Source organism: Echinops telfairi, unplaced genomic scaffold, assembly GCF_000313985.2.
Source record: "Echinops telfairi isolate 266 unplaced genomic scaffold, ASM31398v2 ScPeMD7_5;HRSCAF=22, whole genome shotgun sequence".
In the NCBI taxonomy this organism is placed as follows: domain Eukaryota; kingdom Metazoa; phylum Chordata; class Mammalia; order Afrosoricida; family Tenrecidae; genus Echinops; species Echinops telfairi.
This window is the reverse complement of record NW_022103901.1, coordinates 363,779-389,609: the sequence shown is the minus strand read 5'-3', so window position 1 is coordinate 389,609 and position 25,831 is coordinate 363,779. Positions and strand designations below refer to the sequence as shown.

Sequence of the window (25,831 nt, the reverse complement as noted above, 5' to 3'; positions counted from 1 at the left end):
AGGCTGAGCTTCGAAAGGGCCGGCAAGTGGACATAGGGGTTTCCTCTCTCATCATAATGTTCTTCAAACTGTGCATCACTCCCTCCTCTGGGTTCGGATTTTATTATTAATTATCTGTGGATCACACAGGCTCATGTGCGTCTTCAAGTGGTCTATTTGAAGTAGATTCTTTACCATTTTAGGTAAAGCATACAAGGGGGCCGCAAATGTTCGTGGGGAAATTTCATGACCTTTTAATGGAGTTTTTCTGTGAGCTATTTGAAGCCCCCTTTGTGTAAGCGTTCCACCGTGCAGACGCGGTAGCCTCCCCCTTTGTGGCCTGGTGGCACAGTGGAGATGTGTTGGGCTGAGATCCGCACGGTTGGCAGTGGGCAACCACCAGCAGCTCCTGGGAGAAGGACTGGGCTCCCGCAACCCGCCGAGGGCACTGAGCCAGCAGGGACTCCACGGCAGCCATCCTTCAGCTTGTTTGCTTGTCCGTGGCGGTCACGTGTCCACACCGTGTCCTTTGACGCCCTCCCTTGAAAATGTTCCCATGTTGGCTTTTAACTCTAATGTTTTAGATCACTTCCTGGGGCAGACGGGTGGGCGTGCACTCAGATCGCTCCCGTTGCCAGGCTCTGCCCCCCTCCGAACCCTCCGTCTCCCTCTGGATCATTTTGTTGGTTGGGGAAGGCCGGCAGCCTCTCCCCGGCAGGCGAGGTTCTGCACGTGGTGGACAGACCCGCCCGCCCTGCACTGCCCTCCGAGGACAGTGCTCCTCTGTCTTCTTCCCTGAAGGAAACCGCTCACGTGGACACACGCCCACACGTGTACACACACACACACACACACTCCTCCTTCCACACGCAGGAAAGGGATAGATGACTACTTGTATGTTTATGTACACGTGTGCACATAGATGTGTGTGTTTACAAACAGGCAGCATTGTAAAGAATTTTAAATCTTGCTTTCGTTTTTTAAAAAACAAACTTCACACAACCATTTCTTTGCACACCCACAAGCCCAGTGTCATTAAAACCGTGCTTATGCGGTGAAGTAGGTGTTCCGGAATCCGCGGAAGGGATTTGGATCCCTCTGCGTGTTGCTTCAGGTGCTGCAGAAAATGCTCTTTCTGTGTGTGGTTGTCAGACCACATCGTGCCTGGTTTGCTCAGAATGCTGTAGGCCTTAGACTTAACACCTCGGCTGCAACCCTGACCAGACTGTATCGATGGCCCAGCCGGCGGCGGCGTGCCCATGTGGGGTGTAGAGAGCCGACCTAACAGCTCCCTGCCCCTGCCCTAAGAACCGTCTTGCCCCTGGGCTCCTCGCTTAGGAATCAGGATGCCTCCTAGCATCACGGGCAGCGATGTTGGGCGGCTAACCACAAGGTTGGTGGTTCAAACCCACCAGCCCGTTCCGCAGGAGAAGATGCGGCTGGCTGTTCCTGTAAAGATTCACAGTTTTGGAAACCCACTAGGACAGTGCTATATTGTCCTGGAGGGCCGTTCTGAGTCCCAATCAACTCCATGACAAGGAGTGTCTGTGCCAATGCGCATAGCTGTCACCGGTGTCCTCACTCAGTGTGTCTTTTGAGAATGCCACGTTTCAAGTTCCCACGTCCCATTTCGACACCTACCTTCGCAATAGATGTCATTTTTTTCTAAAACCCAAGGGCCAGGATCGCTCCCAAGTGGCACGCCTGGCATTTCCTGTCAGAATTCCTGGTTTCCATCTGCCTGCATGCGTGCCAGGGCTTTGTCAAGTGGGCCCCTGACTGATGGGCTCCTCCCACTGTGCAAGGCAGGGCACACTTCAGTGTGTCACCGTCTCCCCCTCCCTGCGAGGTGCCATAGCTAGGGATATAAAAAGGCAGGCCGTCCTTGGTACCAGGGACTGCCGGCCCTCCTGGGGGGCCAGGCCTGGGCCGTTGTCATGGTAACAGGAGAGCTTGGTGTTTCCGTGGAAGCAGCGGTCTGCGTGTTCTCAGCCCACAGATCACACACAGCCCCCCTCTGCCCGCCCCCTGGCACCTGGGACGTCCCACCCAGGCGCTAGTGACGGCCCAGGGACCCTGGCTGCCATCCCCGGGTGTCTGACAGCCCGAGGACCTGTCTGGGCGCCTGTCCCCCTTCTGTCCATTGTGAAGCACGTCTGGGCGCCTGTCCCCCTTCTGTCCATGTGAAGCTCGAGGGCAGGGCCAGCACGTGTCTTCAGGATGAGTGTGCGGTAACTCGGGTTCTCACCTGGAGCAGACGCTCGGAGGAGTGGTGGCGGGGCACGGAGGCTGGCCTTCCCTCTCGGGCTGCCGTGTGGCTGGGCCCGAACCTCCATCCCAGCCTCCCAGAGGGATTGCGCTGGGCCTGGGAGTCTGAGCTTTGCTATGGTGGCTTGAAGTCAATGAAGCCGTCCCCAGGGCACGGCCGCCCCTCCAGAGAGTCCCTGGACATTGCTTGAGTGGGCTCTGCCCACAGTGACGTTTTCTTGTCACGGATGAAAATCACTGGGGCTTGTCCACTGGCGGTGGGGCCAGAGACTCCTCCTAATGACTTTCCAGTGGCGATGTCTGATCCTGGGGGAGGGGCCCCAGAGTAAAGACTGTGGGAGGCCACACGGGTAGTGAGACAGAAACGCCCTCTCTGGCTCTGTGTGGTCGCCTAGGGATCTCACCCGGTGACATGGTGCCAGCCCACGGTGTGGGCATGGTCCTTACACCGGGGCACTCTTGGCCAGTGACAGCCTGTCCCGGGAGCCCAGGTTGCAGGGGCTGGTCATCCCCAGGGTCCACCCTTCATGCAGATGCTGTGAGTGGAATTTGCTCCTTTCCAGCTGGAGACCTGGACTCAACTCTCAGTGATTGGGCTAGGGAGCCCTGGGTGAGGCTCTTGGGAAACGCCTTCCTGGGTCTCTGGATTCTGCTGGCCCCTGACCATCCTTGTCCCTCCTCCTCCGCCTCCATCCTCACGTGGCTGCCTGCTTCTCTGCCTCTCCTGGGGACACTCTCGCTGGACGTAAAACCAGTCCCTTCCTGGAGGCTCTCGCACGCACGCACACACCCATGCACCCTGATCTCCATCATGTCTACCGGAACCCACTTCCCAAATACAGTCATGTCCGGAGGTTTGAGGAGCACAGGGTGGCACAGAGGTTGCATGCCAGGCTGCTAACCACCAGGTCCGCAGTTGAGAACCACCAGCCACTCTGTGGCAGAAAGATGGGGTTCTCTCTGCCCACAGCTACAGTCTGGGAAACCCACAGGGGCCATTGTGGGTTGACCTGGGGTGAGTTTTGGCTTCTTCCCGGTGGGGTCCGGTGGCAGAGACAGCTGATGGGTTAGGGGTTGGGGGCTGAGGGAGGGCCTGGAAGACCCTGAAATGCCCACATTTTTTAGATCATCTTATTGGGGCTCTTACTGCTCTTATCACAATCCATCCATTGTACATATGTTGCCATCATCATTTTCAAAACATTTGCCTTCTACTTGAGCCCTGGGTATCAGCTCATTTCCTCCTCCCCACCTAAGGGCTTTATAATTCACAAAAAAAGAGCAGTGTTTGCAGGTGAAGCAAAGTGAGGAGGATTTGAGCCGCCGGAGAACTCCCAACTGGTCAGAGGGCTCACTCCAAGGTGCAGGCAGCAGGAGGGGGCTTCCCATGGACAGCCCAGCTGGACCTCGGCTGACTCACCTCTTCCAGGATAAGCCAGGGTGTGTGCGTGGGGGACTGAGTGGAGTTCCTCTCACAGTTCACAAGTCTGGGGCCCCCTCTGCTCACCACACCCCTGAGGACACACAGCCTGGGCCTTCACGGGCCCCACCCCTCTCGCCCACCGTCTTCTGCTCACTTTGTATTTGTAAAGTAAGGTGATCAGATTTTAACATTGGTAAAGCGGGACACCATTGATAAAACGTATATCCTGGCGAAATAGCCACATGGCAGCTGAAAACCGTCTACCCTAGCTTGTCTTGCAGTCTTTCCAAAAATCGGGACTTTTAAAAAACACCACGGGACGCGGGAAAAATTGTTAAAAAGCGGGACGTCTGGTCACTTTATTGTAAAGTCAAATTTTATTTTGAGTGGAGCGCCACCTCACATGCTCCAAACCCACACGGCCTTTGCGCGGGTGTGCACCTCACAGCGCCCCTGCAGGACAGGGTGAGAACTGCACCGTGGGCTGCCCAGATTTTCCAGACGCACAGCGACCCCGGGGGTTTCCAAGACTGAAACTGTTGACAGGGGTAGAAAGTCCAGTCTTCCTCCCGAGGAGCTGCTGGTGGCTTTGAACTGCCGACCGTGCAATCTCTGCCCCATCAAAGCTAAAGAAGGAGGAAGCCCGTCTTTCTCTCCAGGAGCGGCTGGTGGTTTTGAACTGCCGTTGTAAGACATCACCCTGAGTCGGACTCTGCTGAAGGCAGGCATCTCAGCGAGCCTGCTGCCCCTGGTCTGCTCTGGTCTCAAGCCAAGCCACATAGTCTATGAGCAAACGTAAGGAACCAACCCCGCCCACCCCGGTCGGTCCCAGGTAAATGTGAATGGAGACAGGTGTGAGAGCCTGTCCTCCAAAGCTCCCAGGCCCCAGGATGGTGCTTACCTTAGAAAGTCTTCCGGCCCTGCCCAGCCCAGCTTGGAGCCATGGGGGGAGGGGGGGTTCCCACACCAGTGTGCACGTGTGAGGGGAAATGGCTGGGCTGCACCTGTGTGTGGCTTACCTCTGTATTTAAAGGAAAGGAAATAAACTTGAAAGTTATTTGTCATCATACGCCCCAAACAAACACAAAATTAAAATATTTATTGCCAGGCTAAAAAATCCCACCACAAACCCCATTCTAGGGGAAATAAAAACAGTGTTCCTGGGGGGTGGGGCGGGGGAGGGAAGGGCTACAGAGGAGCTGGTCCCGAGGTGTTGAAGGAGAAAAAGATGTCCTGAACGGAGTGTGGTGGCAACTGAGCAGCACTGCATGATGGGATTGAACTGCAGATTGTTATGCTGCCAGGAAGCGCGCCCAATAAAGCGATTGAAAGTGAACACAAAACCAAACTTAAGGGGCAGCATGCTGCCCGGGCCTGCACCGGCGTCAGGATCTATTCTCCCGGCTGAAGTGGATGGCCAGGCCTTGCTTCCTGGTCTGCCTGAGTCTGAGGCCCACTGCTGCCTCCTCAGCATTGCGGCAACACCCCTGGCTCCCTTGGCAGAGCGATGGGAGTGTGTGCGTTGTGCTCATGGTGCACTGCTGGGAATGGAACCTGGGTCTCTGGCATGGAGGGTGAGAATCCCACTATGGTGCCCTCATTCCTCTTCTGGAGACCCCGAAGGTCCTTCCTCCCTTCCTGCTGTGATATTCTGTGACGGACATGCCACCAGGGGTGGCTTCACAAACAAAGAGTTGGCTCTCCCGCAGTTTAGGGGTTAGATGTCCCAACACAGGGTGCCTGCTCTTGGGGAAGGCTCTCTCTCTTGCTAGCTCTGGGGGAAGACTCTGTCTCCTTTCAGCGTCTGTGGGCCCGGCATTACGTGGAGACCTCCATGAGTATTGACATTCATCTTCACCTGAGTCTAGAGGGACCCTGGGTCCAAAGGACACCCTCTGCCCTCACTCTTCCCTCTCGGTGGGACTCGGCTCCCTCTGCTCTGTGCTCTCTTCTTCAAAGGAGATCCACTGAAAACACCCAGCCCTGTCGATTGTGCCCTGCTTCATCAGCAGCTCGGAGGGCGGTCCCAGCAGTTCTCAAAGTGCAGGGTGATCACATTGGATCACAAATGGAACATGATTACGCAATACCACGACTCAGGGATCAACTAGTGGCACCCCTTCCCATCCCCCTCCAGGAGGAGAACATGCAGACCCTGGCTCTGCAGAAGTCCAGCTCCCAGTCAGACTCCCGCGAGGAGGAGGTCTCACCGCTGCCTCCCAACCCGGTGGTGAAGGCTCGCCGCCGTCGTGGGGGGGTGAGTGCCGAGGTGTACACGGAGGAGGATGCCGTCTCCTACGTCAGAAAGGTGAGCCCCGCCCCAGACTGGGCAGGGACCATGGTTCCTCCTCTGCTCCCAGGTCTGTGAGTGGCGCATGGATGGGACCGGGCACGGACGGATGGACTGACTCATGTGTGGGAAGGGGTGTCCCACAGTGGAGTGAGCTGCTTTCTCCATTTCTTTCCTGTGTGTCTGGGGGGTGCAGGTGGGGAAGTGCCTGCTCCCTGCTGGCATTACCAAACACCTCTGGACTCTCCTTAGAAGGTTTCCTTTTCAAGTTGGACCCCTCTGGGCAGGGGAGCAGGGCTGGTCTATGAGCCCCTCAGGGAACGTGGGTGCAGGGCTGGGTCGGCCTTGTGCTGGCTTCATGATCCTCCAGGTCGGAGCCCCTGGCCCATCTCCGAACCCCATGAAGCCACTAATGCCTGCTCTCAGCCCTGGGGACAATGACTGTGCACTGTCCCTGTCTACCTGACTACCTGTCATCATGTGGGACAGCTTCCCACCCTCCCTCGTCCCAGCCCCACACTCAGAATGGGGCCTTTCCCCCTTCGTGCTCCTACAGCCCTCGGTTGGTGGTGCTGGGTGAGGACGCACAGCACCCCCACGTCCATCCAACCAGGTCTGCACGCACAGCTCAGTGAGTGACATGGGTGACACTCTTCAGATTGTACAGCTGTTCCCACCCTCCTCCTCCCAACGAACTAGACCTCACTGCCCCCGGGGCAGCCCTGCTCACCGCCGCTGCCACTTGATCCCCCGGAGACAGTGCTGAAGAGCTCAGTGCTCGGGGCAGACATGCTTCTACTAAAGTGCTGTGGGGTTTTCAGGAGCTTTTAGGAGGTGTCTAGGTGCTAAGGTTGGAAGGTGATCTCAGGGCAATAGTTGGAAGAGTTCAGCCAACCTCTGTGGCTCCAGAGAATCAGGAGTGCATGAGAATTTGAAATGCTCCTCTGCATCCTCCCCATTTGACCCGGAATCTTCTGTGGCCTCTTTGATGAGGATGATGAGCCCGGGAGCCAGGCACCATTCGGTTCTTCTTGTCTCCTGGTGAAGGTTGCTGGTCACGGAGGCAGTCACACATTCAGCATCCCTGTCCTGATTCTCCGTCCTCTGCTGCTGGGGCTTGGGGGGCGCGGTGAGCTTTCAAGGCCACAGGCACTGAGTCGGGAGCTAGAGGTGGAATAGAAGCCCTCAGCACGCCATTGGGCCAGTTAAGTGGGACATCCCAGGAGACTGGGGTCCTAAGCTCCCAGCCAGTGGCACCCAGTCCCAGACGGCGTCTGGCTGCACATGGCAGCTGCAGCCGCTGCTCTCACTCTTGTTACAGACGTGGTCATCCCACGCCCTTTCCAGCCGACTTGCTGCTGGCTCACAGCTTACTGGCAGCAGGAACTGTACTGGCTACACACCCTGTCCTTTCTCCGTGTGAGGCTTCCCACCCAGTTAGCCCTCCTACCCCCCTCACCACTAAGGAACTTTGGTCTCTGTGCTTGCCTTTTCTCACCTTATTAAACAGGAAAACCATACAATGTTTGTCCTTTTGTGACTGACCTATTTATTTCACTCAGTGAGATGTCTGCGGACTCCACCACCTGGTAGCATTAAGACTGCTTGTCTCCTGTAGGCCCAGGGATGTTCCTTTGTGTGTAGGGACCACATTCTGGGTTTCTGTCACCTGCTGATGGGCACTCAGGGTATGTCTGCCTCTGGCTACTGGGAGCGGTGCTGTCTTCGACAGCACTGGAGTCTTGCTTCCAAGCCTTTGGGCTTCACACCCAGGAGCAGACTTGCTGGGTCATGTGGCCACTCTAGTTCAGTCTTTGTGGAGCTGTGACACTGTTTTCTGCACCAGCCGGGGACAGAGTGGCAGCTTCTCCGTGTCTGGTCAACACCGGATCTTTTCTTTCTGTGTCACTCTGCTTTTATCTTTGTCCCCGAGCGGAGGGAGACACATTCTGGTTTGACATGCATCTCTCTGGTGGCCAGTGGTGTGGAACATCTCTTTGCTTTGTGGCTTCTTTTATATCCTCTTTGGTGGGATGGGAGAACGATGGGGATGTCTATTCCGGTAAACAGTTACAGTCTCAGAAACCTGCTGGGGCCGTTCTACCTTGTCCTGGAGGGTCACTATGAGTCAGCACCACTGGCCGTGGGTTTTGGTTTTGGTGGGAGGCAATGTCTGACCCAGTCCGTTGCCCATTTTATGATTGGCTCATGTATCTTTTTGCTGTTAGGTTGTTGAGTGTTTTAGGTATATATCCATCTATATGGTCATATATATGTGGTTAGATTCTTACGGTTTTCTGAGATCCTCCCCCCTTGTCACTTTTCGGTCAGGTTTTTGACGAGAAATGTTAGGCATTTTTACGAGGTCCCACTTGTTTGTGGTCGTTCGTCTCCTGCTGGGTGACTCGCTGTTGAAAGCCAGGACTGGCTGCTTTGGCCGCTGGTTCTTGTAAGATCCCTGCGGCTTTGGTTCACTTGGTTGGGCCCTTACTCCCTGTTGACGTTGTTCTGGTGCCTGGTGGGAGGTGGCAGGGCCCTGTTTCACGTTTCTGCGTGTGGAAACCCAGTTTCCCCCACACCCTCTATGGAAGAGACTGACTGGACGTAGCATCCTTGTCCAAAGTCGGTTGGCCACAGTTGTGTGAGTTTATCTCTAGATGCTGGTGTCTCTTTGTGCCAGGCTGTTTTGAATACTGTAGCTTTGCAGTGTGTTTTAAAATCAGGAAGTGTGAGCCCTCCTTCTTTGCCCTTCTCTTTGAACTTTGCTGCAGCTATTCTGGGCTTCCTGCCATTCCACATGAAGTTGGGGATTTCTCTCAGTGAACTTCTAGGATGTACAGTGACCCCAGGGGGCACTCAGTGACCCCACAGGATGGCATAGGCCTTCCCAGTAGGCTTCTGAAGGTCGTCAATCTTTATGGGAGCAGGCACCTTTCCCTCCCATGCAGTGGGCACAGGTCAGCAGCTGACCGCTGAACCCCCACACCACCACAGGGCCCTTCATGGAGTGGACCCCACCCAAATCAAGCCCACAGCCACCAAGTCCAAGCCGACTCCCAGGACCCTACAGGACAGGGTGAACCTGCCCCTGTGGAATTGGCTCGTGGGCTTGAACCACTGACCTTCTGGCTGGAAGCCCAACATGTGACCCGCTGCCCACCAGGCTCCTGTTTGTCGGACCAAACCCAAGCTCAAGCTCTGCCATCACGTCGACCCAGAGGTCAGGGCAGAGCTGCCCCGTGGGTTTCCGAGACGGTCACTCTCAGGGAGGTAGAAAGCTCTGCTTTTCTCCCAGGAGCAGCTGGTGGCTTCAAACCACTGACCTTGTAGGCCACAGCCCCATGGTACCCGCCAGGCCTCCTTGTCTGTGGGACTGAGGGGTTGTGTTCCCCATCCGCTGCCCACCCCCTCCGTCCCCACTGCCCTGGCCTTAAGGACCCAGCAGCCCAGACAGACCCTGTCATCAGACGTCCCTGAAAACAACAGGGTCTCGGATGGAGGCGGGTGCTGGAGGCTGTCCCACCACCTCAGGTTCAAGCCTGGACTGTGCTGCCTGTGCCAGGTGCTCCCGGGCCACCTCTGGGCCAGGTCCTGACCTCTGTGGTCTCCCTGCAGGTGATCCCCAAGGACTACAAGACCATGACGGCGCTGGCCAAGGCCATCGCCAGGAACGTGCTGTTTGCCCACCTGGATGACAATGAGAGGAGGTAGGGCGGGCTGATGCTGTCTGGGGTCCCGGGAGGGCAGGCAGGGTCCCTTGTGCTTACTCTCAGATGGGCGGGGAATGCAGGCACGTGTCCACCACATCAGAGATTCCGCTTCTCCGCAGGGCTGGTACCCGCCTCCCTCTCTGCCCTACAGCCCCTCCCTACAGACCAAAGCCTCTTTCCAAATGTCCCATCCTTGGCAAGGACAGTGTAGCCAGTCAGTGAGGCAAGCACAGGTTTCCTTGTGCTTACTCACTAGTCTATTTCCACCACCCTGTGCTGCCACTCTTGGTGGTCCCCCAGCCTGTGCTGACAGGACTGGGGGTGCACAGGGTGACACGAGGTCAGCAGTTCAAACCGCTAGACCGCGACTGTGCAGGCAGAAACAGCCCCACCACCACCACCATGCCCCCAGGGCTCCTTGTGCGTGGGATCAGACAGCACTTATCCTGTGGCCTGTGACCATGTCCGGTCAGCATCGTGTCTCGCAGGGGCTGAGTGACACCCCACGTATGGACGGACCTCATGGTGTGTGTCCATCTGCGGTCGGGGCCTCCATGTGCCGAGGCCACATCTGGTGTAGTGAAAGTTGGCACACAGGGTCTGTCTGTGTCCCAGGTTTCAGGCTTATTGGATGCCTGCCCGAGGGTGACCTCTGTGTTAGCCGGTGAAACTGCGAGGCATGCGGTCATGCTGGGATACCTGTTGCAGGCATCTGCGCCTTTGTCCTGTCAAACATGAGAGGAAACATAGAACATGTCTTTTTTACCCCGTCCCCAGAGGTGCCTGCCGGCGTGGTTCCTTAGGACCCTTCCGGAACATTCTCGAGTTATTTGTGCTCATGCTTGTGCACAACCACAGATGGAGTCTGTTTGAATGTTTGTGGAGTCACTGCTGGGTCCATCGTGGCCCTCTCAGAACTGTGGCCCGTGGCTTTGCTGAGCTGCCCCTGATGGATGGGGACACAGGCAAGGCGGGCACTGTGTCCAGGTCTGGGGGTGGGCCCATCAGAACCCCTATCCATGTGCTTTGCTGAGCTGCCCCTAAGGGTGGAGGGTGCAGGAGAGGCACTGTGTCCAGGTGGGTGCATCAGTCCTGTTGAAGCACTGTTCTGCCACACAAGCCACCCTTTCCAACCACCCATCTGAGTCCACGGTGACCGGTGACCGTCCTCTGTAGGGGTTGGGGGGTGTCCATGCTTGACCCTGTGCCCCCCTAGAGCAGGCTGTGTCCCAGACCTCCACCCTGAGTGTAGGTCACCATGAGGCCAGCCGCTGGGCCCTGGGTCGGTGAAGTCTGCGGTGACCTTCAGAAGCGTGGGAAATACTGTGGGAGTTCCCAAGGGGACCAGACACACAGAGGGAATGGGCTGCCTGCTGGGACCCTGGAGCCGGGGACTTGCTGGACCCAGGTGGCCCTGGCCTTCTGCTTGTGACAAACCATGCAGGCAGGTTCTGCCCCAGTCCCTAAGAGGAACGGAGCACCTGGGAAGTCAGGTGAGCACAGGTCTACTTTGCTGAGGGACCAGGAGTCAACACTTCCACATATGAAACTATTCACGGCAGGTTAGTAAGTTAGCACAAGGGGCCCTGTGCTTACCTGGACTGCTTCCAGGTGTTTGTCAGAGGCTGCCAGGCCCTCCCTAGCCCCAACCACATGCTCAGGATGGGCTGGGACTGTGGGGCCCCAGTGCTGAGGAAGGCGGCCCTGGTGGAGGTGGGCGTGCGGGGTCCTGCTGGCTGGGACCCATGCTCCAGCTCCACCTGCACCCGGCTTAAGACTTGTCTGGCTTCGAGAGCCTGGTGGGGCATCAGAGTGGGACCGGGGCCGCATTCAGGGGGACACGCGGGCGGGCAGGCGGCGTGTGCTGTGGGCCTTTTGTTTTCCTCGGAGAGGAAACCCCAGGATGTCCACTCTGGCAGGCCCCACAGAGGCAGAGCACGAGGGTGAGGGGGCTGCAGCCAGAGCATGTGGGCAGGGAATCCGGCCCTGACCTTCCGCACCGGCAGCAGCCAAGTCCTCTGCTTGTGTCCAGTTTACTGGAAGCTGGGCTTAGCTGGGCTGTCTCAGCTGTGGTCTGGCGAGGTCCCAGAGACCCCGCCCAAGTTTACAGGGTGTCTGCCTCCGCCCCCCGCCCCCCTTGCTCCCTCCTGTGGGCAGGACGGGGCAGGACATGCCTTTCCTCGAGGAGAGTCCTGCCTCTGCTCTCGGCCTCTGCTCCGTGCAGGTTGAGCGCACTGAGCGCTGTTGGGGCTGCGGGCACTGGTCTTGCCGTCTGAGCCGCCGACCCAGGGCAGGGGAGTGGGGCGCTGACTCTGCTGGAGCCCAGCAGCCAAGGACAGTGGTGCAGGCATCCCGGCAGGGGGTGCCACTCCCCACGCTGCTGCGGCTTGCTACCCTCCTGGTGACGCCAGATTCTTCTCCTGACATTTCCCCATGGGGCTAGCTTCTCGGAGCCCCGTTCTGCTCCCTGAAAATGGGGCTGACACTTGCCTAAGGCCGGTGCGTGTGTAGAGGTACAGCCAGGTTCCATCCCATTCCAGGGCCCTGCCACACCCTCTCCTGTGCTCTTAGCCCAGGAACCCAGCTCTGTGCTTAGCTGGATACCTGCTGGCCCCTGGTGCTGCGTGCACATCCACAACACACCCACACTCTCTTGTTCACGTGCGCGCGCACACACGCACACACTCACATGCACAGCCTGTCACACACACGCTCACACACACATGCTTACATGCACAGCCTGTCACACATGCGCATGCACACTCACACTCTCACATGCACAGCCTACCACACACACACACACACTCACGTGCACAGCCTGTCGCACAAACTCACACACACACTCACACGCTTACATGCACGGCCTGTCACACACACACGTCACACTCATATGTACAGCCCATCACACACACACTCTCACGTGCACAGCCTCACACACACACACACACACACACTCTCACACTCACGTACAGTCTACCCTGTTTTCCCAAAAGTAAGACACTCCTGAAAATAAGACCTACTTACAGTTTTTCCTCGCTGAAATATAAGGCACCCCCGAAAATAAGACCTCCCCGAAAATAAGCCCCCCTGAAGCTACCGTAACTCTGGACCATAGTGGTGGGCGCCGCTGCACAGCTCACTGTTGGCTGCAGCGCAGCTGGAGGAGACAGGAAGTGTGAGGTCTCTTTTAATAAAACAATAAACAATAAATGTGTACCGTATTCTTCTTCATGGAAAAATAAGACATCTCCTGAAAATAACACCTAGCGCATCTTTGGGAGCAAAAATTAATATGACACTGTCTTATTTTTGGGGAAACAGGGTATCAGACACACACTCACATGCACAGTCTATCACACACACACTCACACTCACATGCAGTCTATCTCACACACTCACAGCCTATCACACACCCATGCACTCACTCTCACATGCACAGAATGTCACACATACACTCACACTCTTACATGCACAGCCTGTCACACACGTGCATACATCCACACTCACACGCACAGCCTATCACACACACGCACTCACACTTTCACGTGTGCAGCTGGTCACACACACACACTCTCACGTGCACAGTCTCTCTGACACACACATGCGCAGCCTATCACACACATGCACACACACTCTCATGTGCAGTCTATCACACACACTCACACTCACGTGCACAGTCTATCTTTCACACACACTCTCACATGCACAGCCTGTCACACACAGAGAACTTCTTGTTGTTAGTGCCACCGAGTTGGCTCCAACCCATAGCGACCCCCACTTCACCGCGCACAACAGGAGGAAATCCTGCCCCGCGCCATCCTCACTCTTGTCCCTGCAGCCGTCACTCCGCCTTGTGGAGGGCCGTCCTCTGTCCTGCCGCCCCCCTGCTTCCCCACTGAGGTGTCTCACACAGAATGTGCAGTGTGTTTGTGTCCTCGGAAGGAGTGTCGTACGAAATCATTGGTAAGTTGCGTAAGGACAGTTTCGGTTTCTTTAAGTATCAACAGAGGATTATAAACCCACTTTGCACCTGCTGTGAGGATGTGAATAGATAAAGCTCATGCCCCTTATCTCCACTGCCACCAAGGATACCACCACCATCACCACCACCACCAGCCCACCTGGGCCTGCGAGGAGCCTTACGGAGAGTCGTGGTCCGGAGAGGGAGTGTCTGGGCTGGGACTGGGTGGGTCCCCACAGCCCCTGGTCCAGAGCCTGGTAACCCCCTTGCCAGTGAGGCCTGGTGTACACATGGGGCAGCCTCTTGTGCCCCGAGCCCTGTTTCCTCAGGTGGCTCCCAGCCCTGATGTGTGCTGGGGCAATTAGGGCCTGGCCCTGGGGTTCCCCTCCCTGCTGGTCCCGCCTGGAGACTTGGTGTGAAGGGCCCCCCAGGGAGCAGAGAACGGCAGTAATTAGGAAGCCCCATATGTGTGTGAGGTGCGGCAGGTGGGGGTTCCACTGGCCCTCGCATGGGCCTGGGCGCTGCGCTCCCTCACTCACACAGTGGCTGGCTGACCCAGCTACACACACACACACACACACACACACACACACACACCACTCACCACCCCCCCACCGCACCATCCCCATTTTCTCCTGTCTGCTTTCTCACAAACTGCCTCTTGACCTCCAGCGACAACAGGAAAACAGGCCAGGTTGTCCTCCCCCCAGCCCCTTGAGGGTTCTGCCTCCCTTTCAGGGAAACCTGAAAAACAAAATTAGCATTTTTTGAAAAGCAGGGGCAGGGGAGCCTGGTGGCTTGGACTAGGAGGAAATCAGATTGCAGTTTTTCACCAGCCAGGCTTCTCAGGCAAGGGCAGGCCGAGGGGGTGGGGGGCGGCCCTGGCAGGTAAGGAACCCCAGGGACCCAGCGGGGTCACCTGCTCAGCAGGCAGCGGTCATCAGCAGGCTGGGGGTTGACCTGTGGGCCACTGTGTGGCTCTGACAGTCAACACAAGGTCCCAGTGGGCCACCCACTGCCACCCTGTCGGTTCCAGCTCCCAGCAGCCCTGGAAGACAAGGCAGAACCCTCCCTGTGGGGGTCCCAGCCCGCAAGCAAGCTCCTTCCCTGGTAGCTCCCTGAGACCCCCACTGCCAGCACCCTCTTTATAGATGGGGACATTTAGGTCCCAAGGAGGGGCGGCGCTGCCCGGGTCCTCAGAAGGGGGACGCCCCTGCCAGGCTGCAGTGGGCAGGGTCAGTGCCCAGAAGGACACCATGTGGAGTGCCCCCTGGTGGGGACTGTCCGCACTCTTCCTGCCCCACGGGTGTATGGCCTGCTTGCTGGCGTTTAGGCCCCAGCGGGCACCTCTGGCTTGGAGCTGTCACTAAAAGCAGCCTGGTGTCTGGCCCACTGCCTTGAAATGAGCCCACCAGAGGGGGGGGGGGGCTGGAGGAAGAGCCAGGGATCTGGGGCTCCTGGGGACGAAGGCCAGGCAGAGCATGAGGGGTGGCCCCGCGGTCATGTGCCCTGCCCCACCTCCACAGGGACTCCAAGGAAGCAGCCTCGCAGCCAAGCCTCACTCCTATCCGCCTGGGGTGGGGGTGGAGACACGCGTAGCAGAGCCCTGCTTCGGAGCCACGTCTATTCACCTCTGCAGCAGGTGACACCCGTCCGTGTGTGCAGTCCTCAGCGCTGGAGCAGGCCAGGCCTCAGAGACCCAGGGTCCCCTTCACTCCTAGTCCCTGGTGGGCAGCCCTTTTGGCAGGGACCCGGGGTTAGCCAGTCAGCTCTCCTAGCTGAGACACGGACGATCCAAGCCACAGCCGGCGTCCATGGCCTTCTGCCCACTCCACTGACGGTGACTGCCCCATGTGGGCCAGCGTCAAGCTGCCGGGGCTTCCAGCTGCTGACCTTTCAGAATCACATCTGCAGAGCTTTCCTCTGAAGCGTGGGGATTGGGGGGTTCTAGCCCTCGATCAGTATTGAGCGCTTGCTTAATGCCCTTACTGAGATTGCAGTCAGAATGATGCGATTATCAGAACCATCGTTCCAGAGCGGGATGAGACAGATAAGCGCACAGGAGCAGCCATTGTTCCAGTAGTCTTTGTATACTTCGACAGATTCTCAGGAGGGAGAGAGGAGTGTGTGGTGAATTGTGTTTGTGAATGGTGTGTATGTGAGTGTGTGAATGTGTGAGTGAATATGTGTGTGTGTGAATGGTGTGTGTGTGTCTGTGTGGTGTGTATGAATGTATGTAGTGTGTGAATGGTGTGTGTGTGAGTTGTGTGTGTATGTGTGTGAATGGTGTGTGTGTGTGAATAGTGTATGTGGTGTGTATGTGTATGAATGTGTGTGTGTGGTGTGTGTATGAATGGTGTATGAATGTGTGTGAATGGTGTGTGTGTGTGTGTGTGTGTGTGACCAGCAGAGAAGGTCTTGTTCCCTGGCATCATAAGCATTCTGGGGAGCCCTGTAGTGTGTGTGTGGAAGCGGCATCAAGCTAGGACCTTGTCTTACCTGCACCCCACCCCGTGGCCCCAGCCACAAAGCCCTTCCCAGCCACCGGACAGTCTGTCCCTGTGTGGGCCAGTCAGCACAAGGTGCTCATCTACCCCGAGTCTGGAGCAGGCTCTGTGGCACACTATCCCCACTCACACAGCCCCCTGCCCGGGTGTGGGGTTCCAGCTGGCCCCTCTGGCTGGGCCTGCATGCCTTTGTTTTCCTGGGGGGTCCTGCTTCTGCCAAGCTCAGCTTGCTGCGAGGGGCGGGGGAGGGGGGGGGCTTGTTTTGTGATTTGTGGGAGTGTGAGGACGCAGAGGTTGTAGAAATAAAAGACCCTCTCCACCGGACAGACCCCTCTCCCTCCTTGTTTTACAAGCGGTTCCCAGAGACCTCTGTGGGGCTGTGGATCCTGCGAGCTAACAGCTGGTTCCCCCTCGGCCTTCAGAAAGAGCAACAGTTGCTAAGAGTCTGGAAACAAAGACGTGCTTTGACTCCGGGGACAGCTGTCAGGGAGGACATGGGTGCTGTCAGCTGCTGGCTCGACCTTCAGACGCCGGGGATGCATATCTTTAACCCTTTGGCGCCATGGGGGTGGGGGTGGTGTCTGCCCACCTCTCCCCCACAGCCTCTACATTTTCCTGACAGAAGATGCCCTCCTGCTCATCGAGGGCAGGCACACTGTCCTCTGATTACTGCAGGTGCAGTCTGGTCATTGAAGTCACCTTGGGTCCTTTATTCACCCTCTAACCCCACCCACCCACCTGCCATCTACCTGTCTGTCCACTCATCCCCACTCTCCCGTCTGTCCCTCTATTTGTCTATCCCTCCACCTACCCACCCTCCCTTCCATCTGTCCATCTACAAATAGCTTTCCATCCATCCACTCTTCCATCCCTACCCACCCATCCATGCACCTGCCCATCCTTCCGTCTATCCACCCATCCCTGCCTTCTGTCTATCCATTTATTCACGCACCCACCCACCTAACCTGATCCTTCCATCCCTCCACCTACATCACTGCTTATCTACCACTCATTCTTCCATCCACCAATCCTTCCACCCCCCCACACCGACTCATCAATCCATCCACCTGTCATCATTCACTCACCCACTCACTTGTCCATCCTTCCATCTTACCATCCATGAATCCTTCCACTCACTCACCCATTTTTCCATTCATCTGTCCACCTACTCACCCACACAGTGATCCTATCCTCCATTTATCTTTTCGCCCATCAACTTACCTCACTCTTCCAATCATTCATCACCTGCCCATCAATCTTTCCATCCATTTACCCACTCAACTACCCAACCATTCTTTTCTGCCCATCCACCTCTCATCCACCTTGAAACCCAAACTCACTGCCATTCAGTCAATTCCAACTCACAGAAACACTTTTGAAGACACAGAACCGCCCCATGGCATTTTGAGGCTGTGAATCACTAAGGGAGCAGAAACACTCATCTTTCTTCCATGGAGCAGCTGGTGGGTTTGAACTGCTGACCTTGCAGTTTGAAGCCACTATGCCATCAGGGCTCCTACTACCCATCGACTCATCCATTAATCCATCCACTCACCCACCCAGCTACCCACCCATCCATCCATCCACCCACCCATCCACGCATCCATCCATCCATCATCCATCCATCCATCTACCCATCCATCCACCCATCCACTCATCCAACCACCTACCCATCCATGCACTCTTCTTTCCATCTGTCCAGTAACTCAACCATCCATCCTCCCACTACCTATCCACCCACTTATCCATCCTTTTATCCAACTAATGACACATCCCTCTATCCACCCACCCATCTATCCTCCCCACATCCATCCACCCACTTACTCTTCCTCTCCGTCGAGCCACCATCTATGCACCCACCCACCCACCCTTTTATCCACCCACTTACATTTACATCTACCTCCTCACCCCTTTCAACCCCCCATCTATCATCCATCTTCCCCCTCCATCCTACCGCCCCTCATCACTGGGTGAGGCTCCTATGTGCCAGGGAGAAGTGGGTGTCTGATGCCATCCGAGTGGTAGAGGAGCGTGGAGGGGGTGAGGGGTGCTTCCTGGGAGAGTCCATGGCTGTTGGTCCCCTGGTGGCAGAGGAAAGGAGAGGGAGGAGGGGTGGGGAGGGTCAGGGTGTCCTGGGGAACCCGCCCAGCCCGTGGCTCCGTGAGCTCTGCTCAAACCTGTGGGTAACTCCCAGACAGTGGGGGCAATGGGGGCGATGTGCCTGCATCAGGACCCACTAGGCAGAGGTGGGAAGGGGTGGGATGGACGTACACCGGGCAGGGCCAGGCGGGGCCGGGTCTCTGTTACTTGAAGGAGCTGGGAAGGCCTCCCTGAGGTGGGGGAGAGGTAGGAGAGGTGTCTCTGTGGCCCAGGGGAGGACCCAGAATGGGGCTCTGTGGGTTAGCACTGAAGTCACCACGTGTTGGGGGACGTGGCCACCCCTGCCACACTGGCCAGTTCCCTGCAGCAGCGAGTGCCAGTATGTGCAGTGCAGTGTGCCCCCTCCCTGGGTGAAGGGACCTGCTGGGCATTCAGGGAGGTGCCAGGGGCATGTCCCGTGGATGGTGATGCCACCTCTGGGCTCCTCCCCGCCGCCCCCCCTCCAACCCATGGTGCCCTGTGCGGGGTTGGCTGGTGGGCGGCCGAGGAGGGGGAGTTGGGGTGGGCTCAGCTAATGGACTTCTTGGGTTTGGACCTGCCACCCGTGATACTGGGATGCCAGCCAATTGCAGCATTTCAATCTTGGTCGTAATTTGCTTCGCTAGTGTGGCTGGTAATTACCTGTGCGTAATGGGCTGTCCTGGAGCCGTGGAGCCTTGGAGGCCATTTCCCAGTAATGCACTTATATGGGCAGGGGCAGGGGGCGAGCGGGCCAAGGAGAGGAGTGGCGCTCTCACGCGAACAAGGCCTGATTGCGTGGAAACTGCAATGCCCCACCGGCCTTCCCCAACAGTAACGCGCGTGCGCACACACACACACACACACACAGCTGCTGCAGGCCATGGCCACACCTGCTCCCATGCTAGGAGCCATGGTGCCGTGATAGTTAAGCACTGACGCAGTGGTGTGGAGTCTAACCACAGTGTGCGAAGCCCACCTTCGGCACCTAAGACTGGAGCTGCTGCCTGGGCTGCAGGGCTCAGAGGGCCCTTGAGCGGTGACCATTGGTCTCTCCCTCTCTGCGGGAAGGGAGGGCGGTGAACCTGAGGAGGCACTAAACAGTGAATGCTGGGCTGATGGCCTATAAGCATCAACTCCACAGCCCTGAGACCGAATGAGCTAGGTGGTGCCCGGCCACCACCACCAACCACACTGAAAGGATGGCATTCGAGGTCCTGGGGAGAGTGGGAGAAAACATGAGACAGAACCTCAAATCCTCAAGGACACCAGGCATACAGGTCCAGCGAGATTGGTGGCCCCGAGTCATCCTGACAATGCAGGCCCTGAGTCACCCCTATTCATGTCTAGAGCCAAACTCACCCCGTGGCTCCCATGTTCAGCCAAACAGTAGAGTGGTCTACAAGGCGACAGTGACAGCAGGGGGGCACGCACACGCCTTGGACTTGACCGTCCGATCCACAACCAGTGCTCCGGGAAGCCGCCACCGAGAAGCCAGCGTGTTGCATCGAGTGACTCAGCTGAACAGACCCTGCAAAGTGCTTCCGAGACTGAGGACACCCACTCAAGCCACGGCATGTCCCGCACACCGCCTGCCTCCTGTGGACGCGAAAGTTGGCCAACGAACAGAGAAGACCACACAGAAGAATGTGAGCATTTGGATGGTGGTGCAGTCAGAGAATTTTGGGAGCCCCATGGACTGCCGGGAGAATGAAGTCCAGCCAGTGTGCTCCTTAGAAGCCAGGATGACCACACCTGGGCTCACGTACTTTGCACGTGTTGTCAGGAGAGAGCCGTCCCTGAAGAAGGTGTCGTGCTAAAGTGGAAGGACAGAGGAAGAGGAAGGCCCTCTCGAGATGGGTGGACACAGTGGCTGCAGCAATGGGCTCCCACGTAGCCACAATGGTGAGGGGCCCCAGGACCCGGCCGCGCTCCGTTCTGCTGTTGCCCTCTGGCTGAGAAGGGCCAGAGACACCGTATTGGGGAGGGGGTGGGCCGAGAGCTCAGTGGATCTGAGCTTCACCTGGCCGGGGGACAACCCCTTGTCCCATGTCAGGGAGCTATCTCCAGCCAGGAGCAGGGTGTGACTTTCAGCCTGGGCCTGGACGCGGAGGAGGCTGTGATTGGTCTGGACCAAAGCTGTCCCTGCTGAGCAGCAGCTGCGCCCTCCCCCAGGGCTGAGGCTGAAACCCAAATGTGCGTCCCGGGGATATTTGGGGCCTGCTTCGCAGGCTCATCCGGGGTGTTTAGGAAGCGCCTGCCGCGAGCCCACGGTGTCCCGTGCCCACAGACACGCTGCCAGGGTTGGCGAGCTCAGCAGGAAGAGGTGGGTACACCAGGGCCAGGGTCACCGGACGGGCTCCCCTGTCTTCTAAGCTCAGGGGAGTGTGCCGCTGAGCTTGGTGTCCCACCCGCAGAGCCTGCGCCTCCTGCCCAAGTGCTTGCTGGTTGTGGATTCTTCCAGAGCATACGTCCAGACTCTCAGCAGCTGGGCCGACGGGCGTTCTGCTCTTCTGGAGCTGGAGAGAAGCACCGTCATGGCTACCAGACTGCGGAGTGTCTTGAAGCCACAGTGCCGCCATCACCACGGTGGGAGCCACACTGGGTGATGATCTGAACTCTGGAGACAGTGCTCCCAGAGCTGAAGGCCCTGGGGGCACAGCGGTAAAGCGTCCAGTGGGCAGTCCCAAAGCCAGAGACAAGGATTCCCGCTCTGCACTATAGGAGAGAGCTGGGACTGTCTGCTGCCAGGAAAATGGAGGGTCCCCGAGCCCCCAGGAGGCAGCCCTGACCTTTCCCACGGGGTCTAGGTGAGCCAGCAGCCACAGGTGGTGGGGAGAGAGTCTGATGGTCACTTATCCCTCTGACCCTCACTGGGCTTGTCCTGGAGTCCTGGCTTCTAGGAAGCAGCATTGCAGCATACGGAAAGAGATGGACACCCCGCCTTCTGAAGTGTGCAGCCCTGGGTGGGGCACCCAATAAGAAGCAATAGGGTCACACATTGGTACTTTTGACAAAGAATGTTTTCTATGGTGTTGGAGCCCTTGTTTGTCACTTACCCGAAGACGAGGGCCCCCGGTCATGGCAACATTACACAGTGCCCTCAGACACCATGCCGTCCATCCACAGGGGACAGTGTCCCTCGGCCACTCTGAGCAATGGAGTCCTGATGCTGCCCCCGGGGGCCCCTTATAAACATGGTGCCGAGAGAAGAAGCCAAACTCAAAGGAGGGACGCACCCTGCCTGGCCCCACTTGGGGGAAACAGCTCGGAGGTGGGAGGCTGAGCTGGGACCACGACTCGCATAGTCCGAACCGTCGTCCAGCCACACATGGAAGCTCAGTGCACGAGTTTCCATCTACGGTGGTCACATCCCTGGACGGTCCTCCAGCTGCTCAGCTTCGGTACTGGGCGCTCGCAGGGGCCTCCCTTGGGGGGTGAAGGAGCTCCACATCCCCCCTGCTTTCTGGTGGCTCAGGGTGCTGCAGCCTCATCTTGTGTGTGTTTCTGCCCCGCGTTTGGAGCAGGCTAGGAGCCTGGGTCCTCTTGGTGAGGTTCTGTTTGTTGTCAGGTGCTCTGTCGAGTCCGTCCTGAGGAGCCTGGTGGCCTACTGTGCTGTGCACTGACCAGAAGGTCAGTGGTTTAAAATCACCAGCTGTTCCACAGGAGAAAGACGATGCTTTCTGCTCCCAGAAAGAGCTACGGTCTCAGAAACCCTGGGGGTTGGGGGGTGGGGGGACAGTCCTACCCTGTGCAGTGAGGTCACACTATGAGTTGGAATCCACTTGGTGGCAGTGAGTTGAATCCGTTCTGACTCCTAGCAACCCCGTAGCGCAGAATGGGATGGCGCTGACCCTTGGCCGTCCTCACAGTCTCTGCGTCTGAGCCCACAGTTGCAGCCTCTATGCCAACGCATCTCAGCATCCTATCCCCTGGTCACTGACTTTACCAAGTGCGACGTCCTCCTCCGTGGACTGGTCTCTACTGACAACGTGTCCCAAGAACTCGAGAGGGGACCTCACTGCCCTCGCTTCGAAGGGGCGGCTGGACCAGCTGCACTCTTCTGGAGGCCCGTGGGCTGCTCAGTGCTCTGCCATTGCAGTCGTCCAAGTGCATCAGCGCTTCTCCAGCCTAACCTGCTGCTGCCCAGCTTTCACATGCACAGGAGAGGACTTAAACACCGCAGCTCGGGTCAGGCACACCTCGGCCCTCAAAGCCACATCTCTGCTTTTCACCACGTTTCCCCAATGCAGCGTGAAGTTCCCTCTCGACTGCTGCTCCCCGAGCTTCGACTATGGATCTGAGCATGACAGTACCCCGACAAGCTAAAGCTTGTCTGCGTGATGTTTATCATGATGTCATCCGTCGGTCCAGTTGTGAGGGCTCTGGTCTTCCTTATACCAGTTGTCACCGACAAGCGCGTCAGGGCCTCCTCACTGTCAGCAAGCAAGGGCGGGTCATCTGTACACTACATCCCTTACACACTCAGCCCTTTCCTTTCACCTGTAAACCCCAGACAGGTGAGTCATTCCCCAGGCATGGTGACACTGTGCGTGTCCGGGCCGGACTGGGCTCCACAGGGCTCTCAGGCTGCCTGGGGAAGCAGGCAGCCGGGCCGAGCTTCTGAGCTTCTGGGCAGACTGAAGTCTCAGACCTGCAGCTGAGTGGCCGAGCGGCTGGTGGACTTCTTGCCCTGCCTTGGCTTGCAGGTTGGTGCTGAGGTCTGTCCACGGCAGACCTCCCCCCCCCGCTGGAGACGCAGAGGCTCCCTGCACCCCATTCCCTGTGTCCTCATGTTGTGTCTCAGGGTTCCTGCCTCAGCGGGTAGAGACGCTGTGCTGGGGTGGATTTCTGGGAGCATGATGGCTTTAGGAGTATTTTGGAGGGAGTAGCAGGGATGGTGGTGGCCAGAGTTGATGGTGTATCTGTCCCCTTTGCTGCCATCTGACTTACTTCTGTCTGATGCCCTGTCTTGGTATCCAGCGGGGTTACCTCACGCACACTCCACTGAAGACGACCAGCCCTGGGGCCCAGATGGCCACACCCCAGTGCCCGCCAGGTGCCTGGAGCCCTGAGACTCTTGGTTGGGTTCTGCTGGAGGTGGGGACACCTGCAGGTGCAGAATCCACCTGGCTGCTTTAACATCGGGGCAGGTGTGCTTCATACACATCAGGCCTGTCTGGTTTCATCCGGGTGTCTGACTGTGCCCAGGCATTGGCAGGTACCAGGTGGGGCACAGTATTTGGAGTGAGAGTGAAGCAGGGGCAGGGGCATGTGTGAACACAGCATGGCCCGTGGCCTCATCTCAGGCACCAGGCGTGCTGAACACAGAGGGCTTGAACATGGCTCTAACCAGGAGTGGTCCCCAGGCCTGTCCTCTGAGCACCAGGCACTGCCTGTCCTGCAGACAAAGCCACTCCTTGGAGTCAGCAGTCTGAGGGCTGAGGCGAGGCCAGCAGCGGCGGGAGCATGCGACCACAGGTGTGGGTGCTGGGAGCCCATTGGGGCAGCAGCCGGGCTGGTGGCCACCAGGTGGGTTTGTCCCCAAGCCAGGTCTCACAGGGTCCTGTGGGTGGTCCCCAGAAGCCCCTTGAAGTCAAGGCGTTCTTTCCTCCAGGTGTAGGGCTGTGGGGCCCTGGCAGAAGTCCACGCAGCTCAGACCGACAGCTTTGAATTGGGCGGTAGATACACATGGTCTATAAACAAAGGCCTCCCTGCACCTGTTTCCCTCCTGCGTGGTGCTCACTGTGAACAGTGTGCGTGACTGTGCACATGTGACACTGCTCATTTCAGACACAAACACTCATGCTCGACACGCTCCAACACACTCTGTCCCACTATCACAGCCACGCCTGTATGCAAAGACTTGCTTTGCTTTTTCTTGTTGAATTCGACATTCTGCATTGCGGCAGCTTGTGTATGAGAGGCTGTGGTCCAGCGTGCTAAGTCCCTGGAGAAGGGCGTCATGCATGGCACAGCAGAGGGGCACCGAAAGAGGAGGGCCCACGGCACGATGGACGACACCGTGGCTGTGACGATGGGCTCCAGTGCTGGGGTCTGAAGGCGCAGCACTGTTAGGGCCTCCATACCACCTTCGTGGGGGTGCTCACCTTCACTGGGCCCTGGCCAGCCTGGTCCCAGGGGGGCTGGGTTCTCAGTTGGAGCCCATCGTAGTAGCCCGCTGTCCTCTGCAGCCTTTCATTCCAGTGCTTAGGGCTGGACTGGTTCAGGGCAGGTGGTGGACGCTCACAGGCGTGGGGGTGCCTTTGCCCCTCCAGGACCGGCTTCAGACACCCCGCTTTGTAAGCACTGGGCAGGGTGCAGGCCTTCTGCATGGGTGCCCCAGGGTGGAGCCCCGGCGAGGGCACCTCAGGTCCGTGTGGCTGTGATGTTGAATAGGTGTCAGCGGAGCGTCCAGATGAGAGCGTAGGAAGGAAAGCCAGGAGCGCTGCTGGCAGCCACCCCAGAAACCCTGTGGCTCCCAACAGGGCATAGTCAGATGGAGAGCCAGCCGGGGGCGGTGCCACAGACTCTCAGTCACCAGCGGGGTCACACACGGTGGGTGGGGTCAGGGCAGCGTCCACACTGAGAGTAAGAAGAAAGACCTGGCGATCCCTCGCTGGAATCAGCCCGTGGAAACCTCACGGACCCACAGCCTTTCCTGGGGGAAGAGCCAGGCTAGGTTTTGTTTTGTCCTGCACAAGGTCACCTGAGTGGACGCTGACTAGTGACAGTTACCAACAGTAACAATAGCAAAATGCATGGGAGTTGACCCATCTCTCTCCACAGGGAGCTCCAGCCCCCACAGGGCCACACAGACCACCCATGGGGACACACACAGACCACCCATGGGGCCACACACACACCACCCACAGGGCCACACAGACCACCCATGGGGCCACACATACCACCCATGGGCTTATACACACCACCCACAGGGCCACACAGACCACCCATGGGGACACACACAGACCACCCTTGGGGCCACACACACACCACCCACAGGGCCACATAGACCACACACAGGGTTACACATACCACCCGCAGGAAACTACAGCCCCCACAGGGCCACACAGACCACACACAGCGCCATACACATTACCCATGGGGCTATACACACCACCCACAGGGAGCTACAACCCCTACAGGGCCACACAGGCCACACACGGGGCCACACATCACCCACAGGGTTGCACACATCACCCACAGGGTCACATAGACCATCCATGGGGTTACACACACCACACCACAGACAGGAGCTGCAGCCCCCATGGGGCTACACAGACCACCCATTGGGCCACACAGACCACCCAGGGTGCTATGCAGACCACCCACAGGTGCCCTGGAGCTCCCACGTGCCACTAGGCCCCTCCAGTACCTTTCCCAGCCTCCCTGCAGTGAGCTCTTGCCAGGAGGTCCACCAGGCTGACCCCAGCACTCCCAAGCCTGCTGCTGGGCACTGAGAACACCCTCAGCAGGCCCTCATCCGGCCGCAGTCTGGCCCTTTGGTGCTGGCCTCCCTGATGGGCTTCCCAGCCTGGAGAGAAAAGACACTCCCATGGCCCCCGCCTCCCT

At 57.9% G+C, this 25,831-nt stretch overlaps 1 protein-coding gene across 3 annotated transcripts in view; it reads left to right on the top strand.

The window, feature by feature from the left end:
* Positions 1-25,831, top strand: part of PRKAR1B (protein kinase cAMP-dependent type I regulatory subunit beta) — a 90,470-nt gene that overhangs the window by 12,929 nt on the left and 51,710 nt on the right. For all 3 annotated transcript variants that reach the window (XM_004705534.3, XM_045284976.1, XM_045284981.1), the window contains exons 3-4: positions 5,808-5,978; positions 9,576-9,667. In XM_004705534.3, the coding sequence (XP_004705591.1) occupies positions 5,808-5,978; positions 9,576-9,667 (263 nt within the window). The remainder of the gene's footprint in view (positions 1-5,807; positions 5,979-9,575; positions 9,668-25,831) is intronic.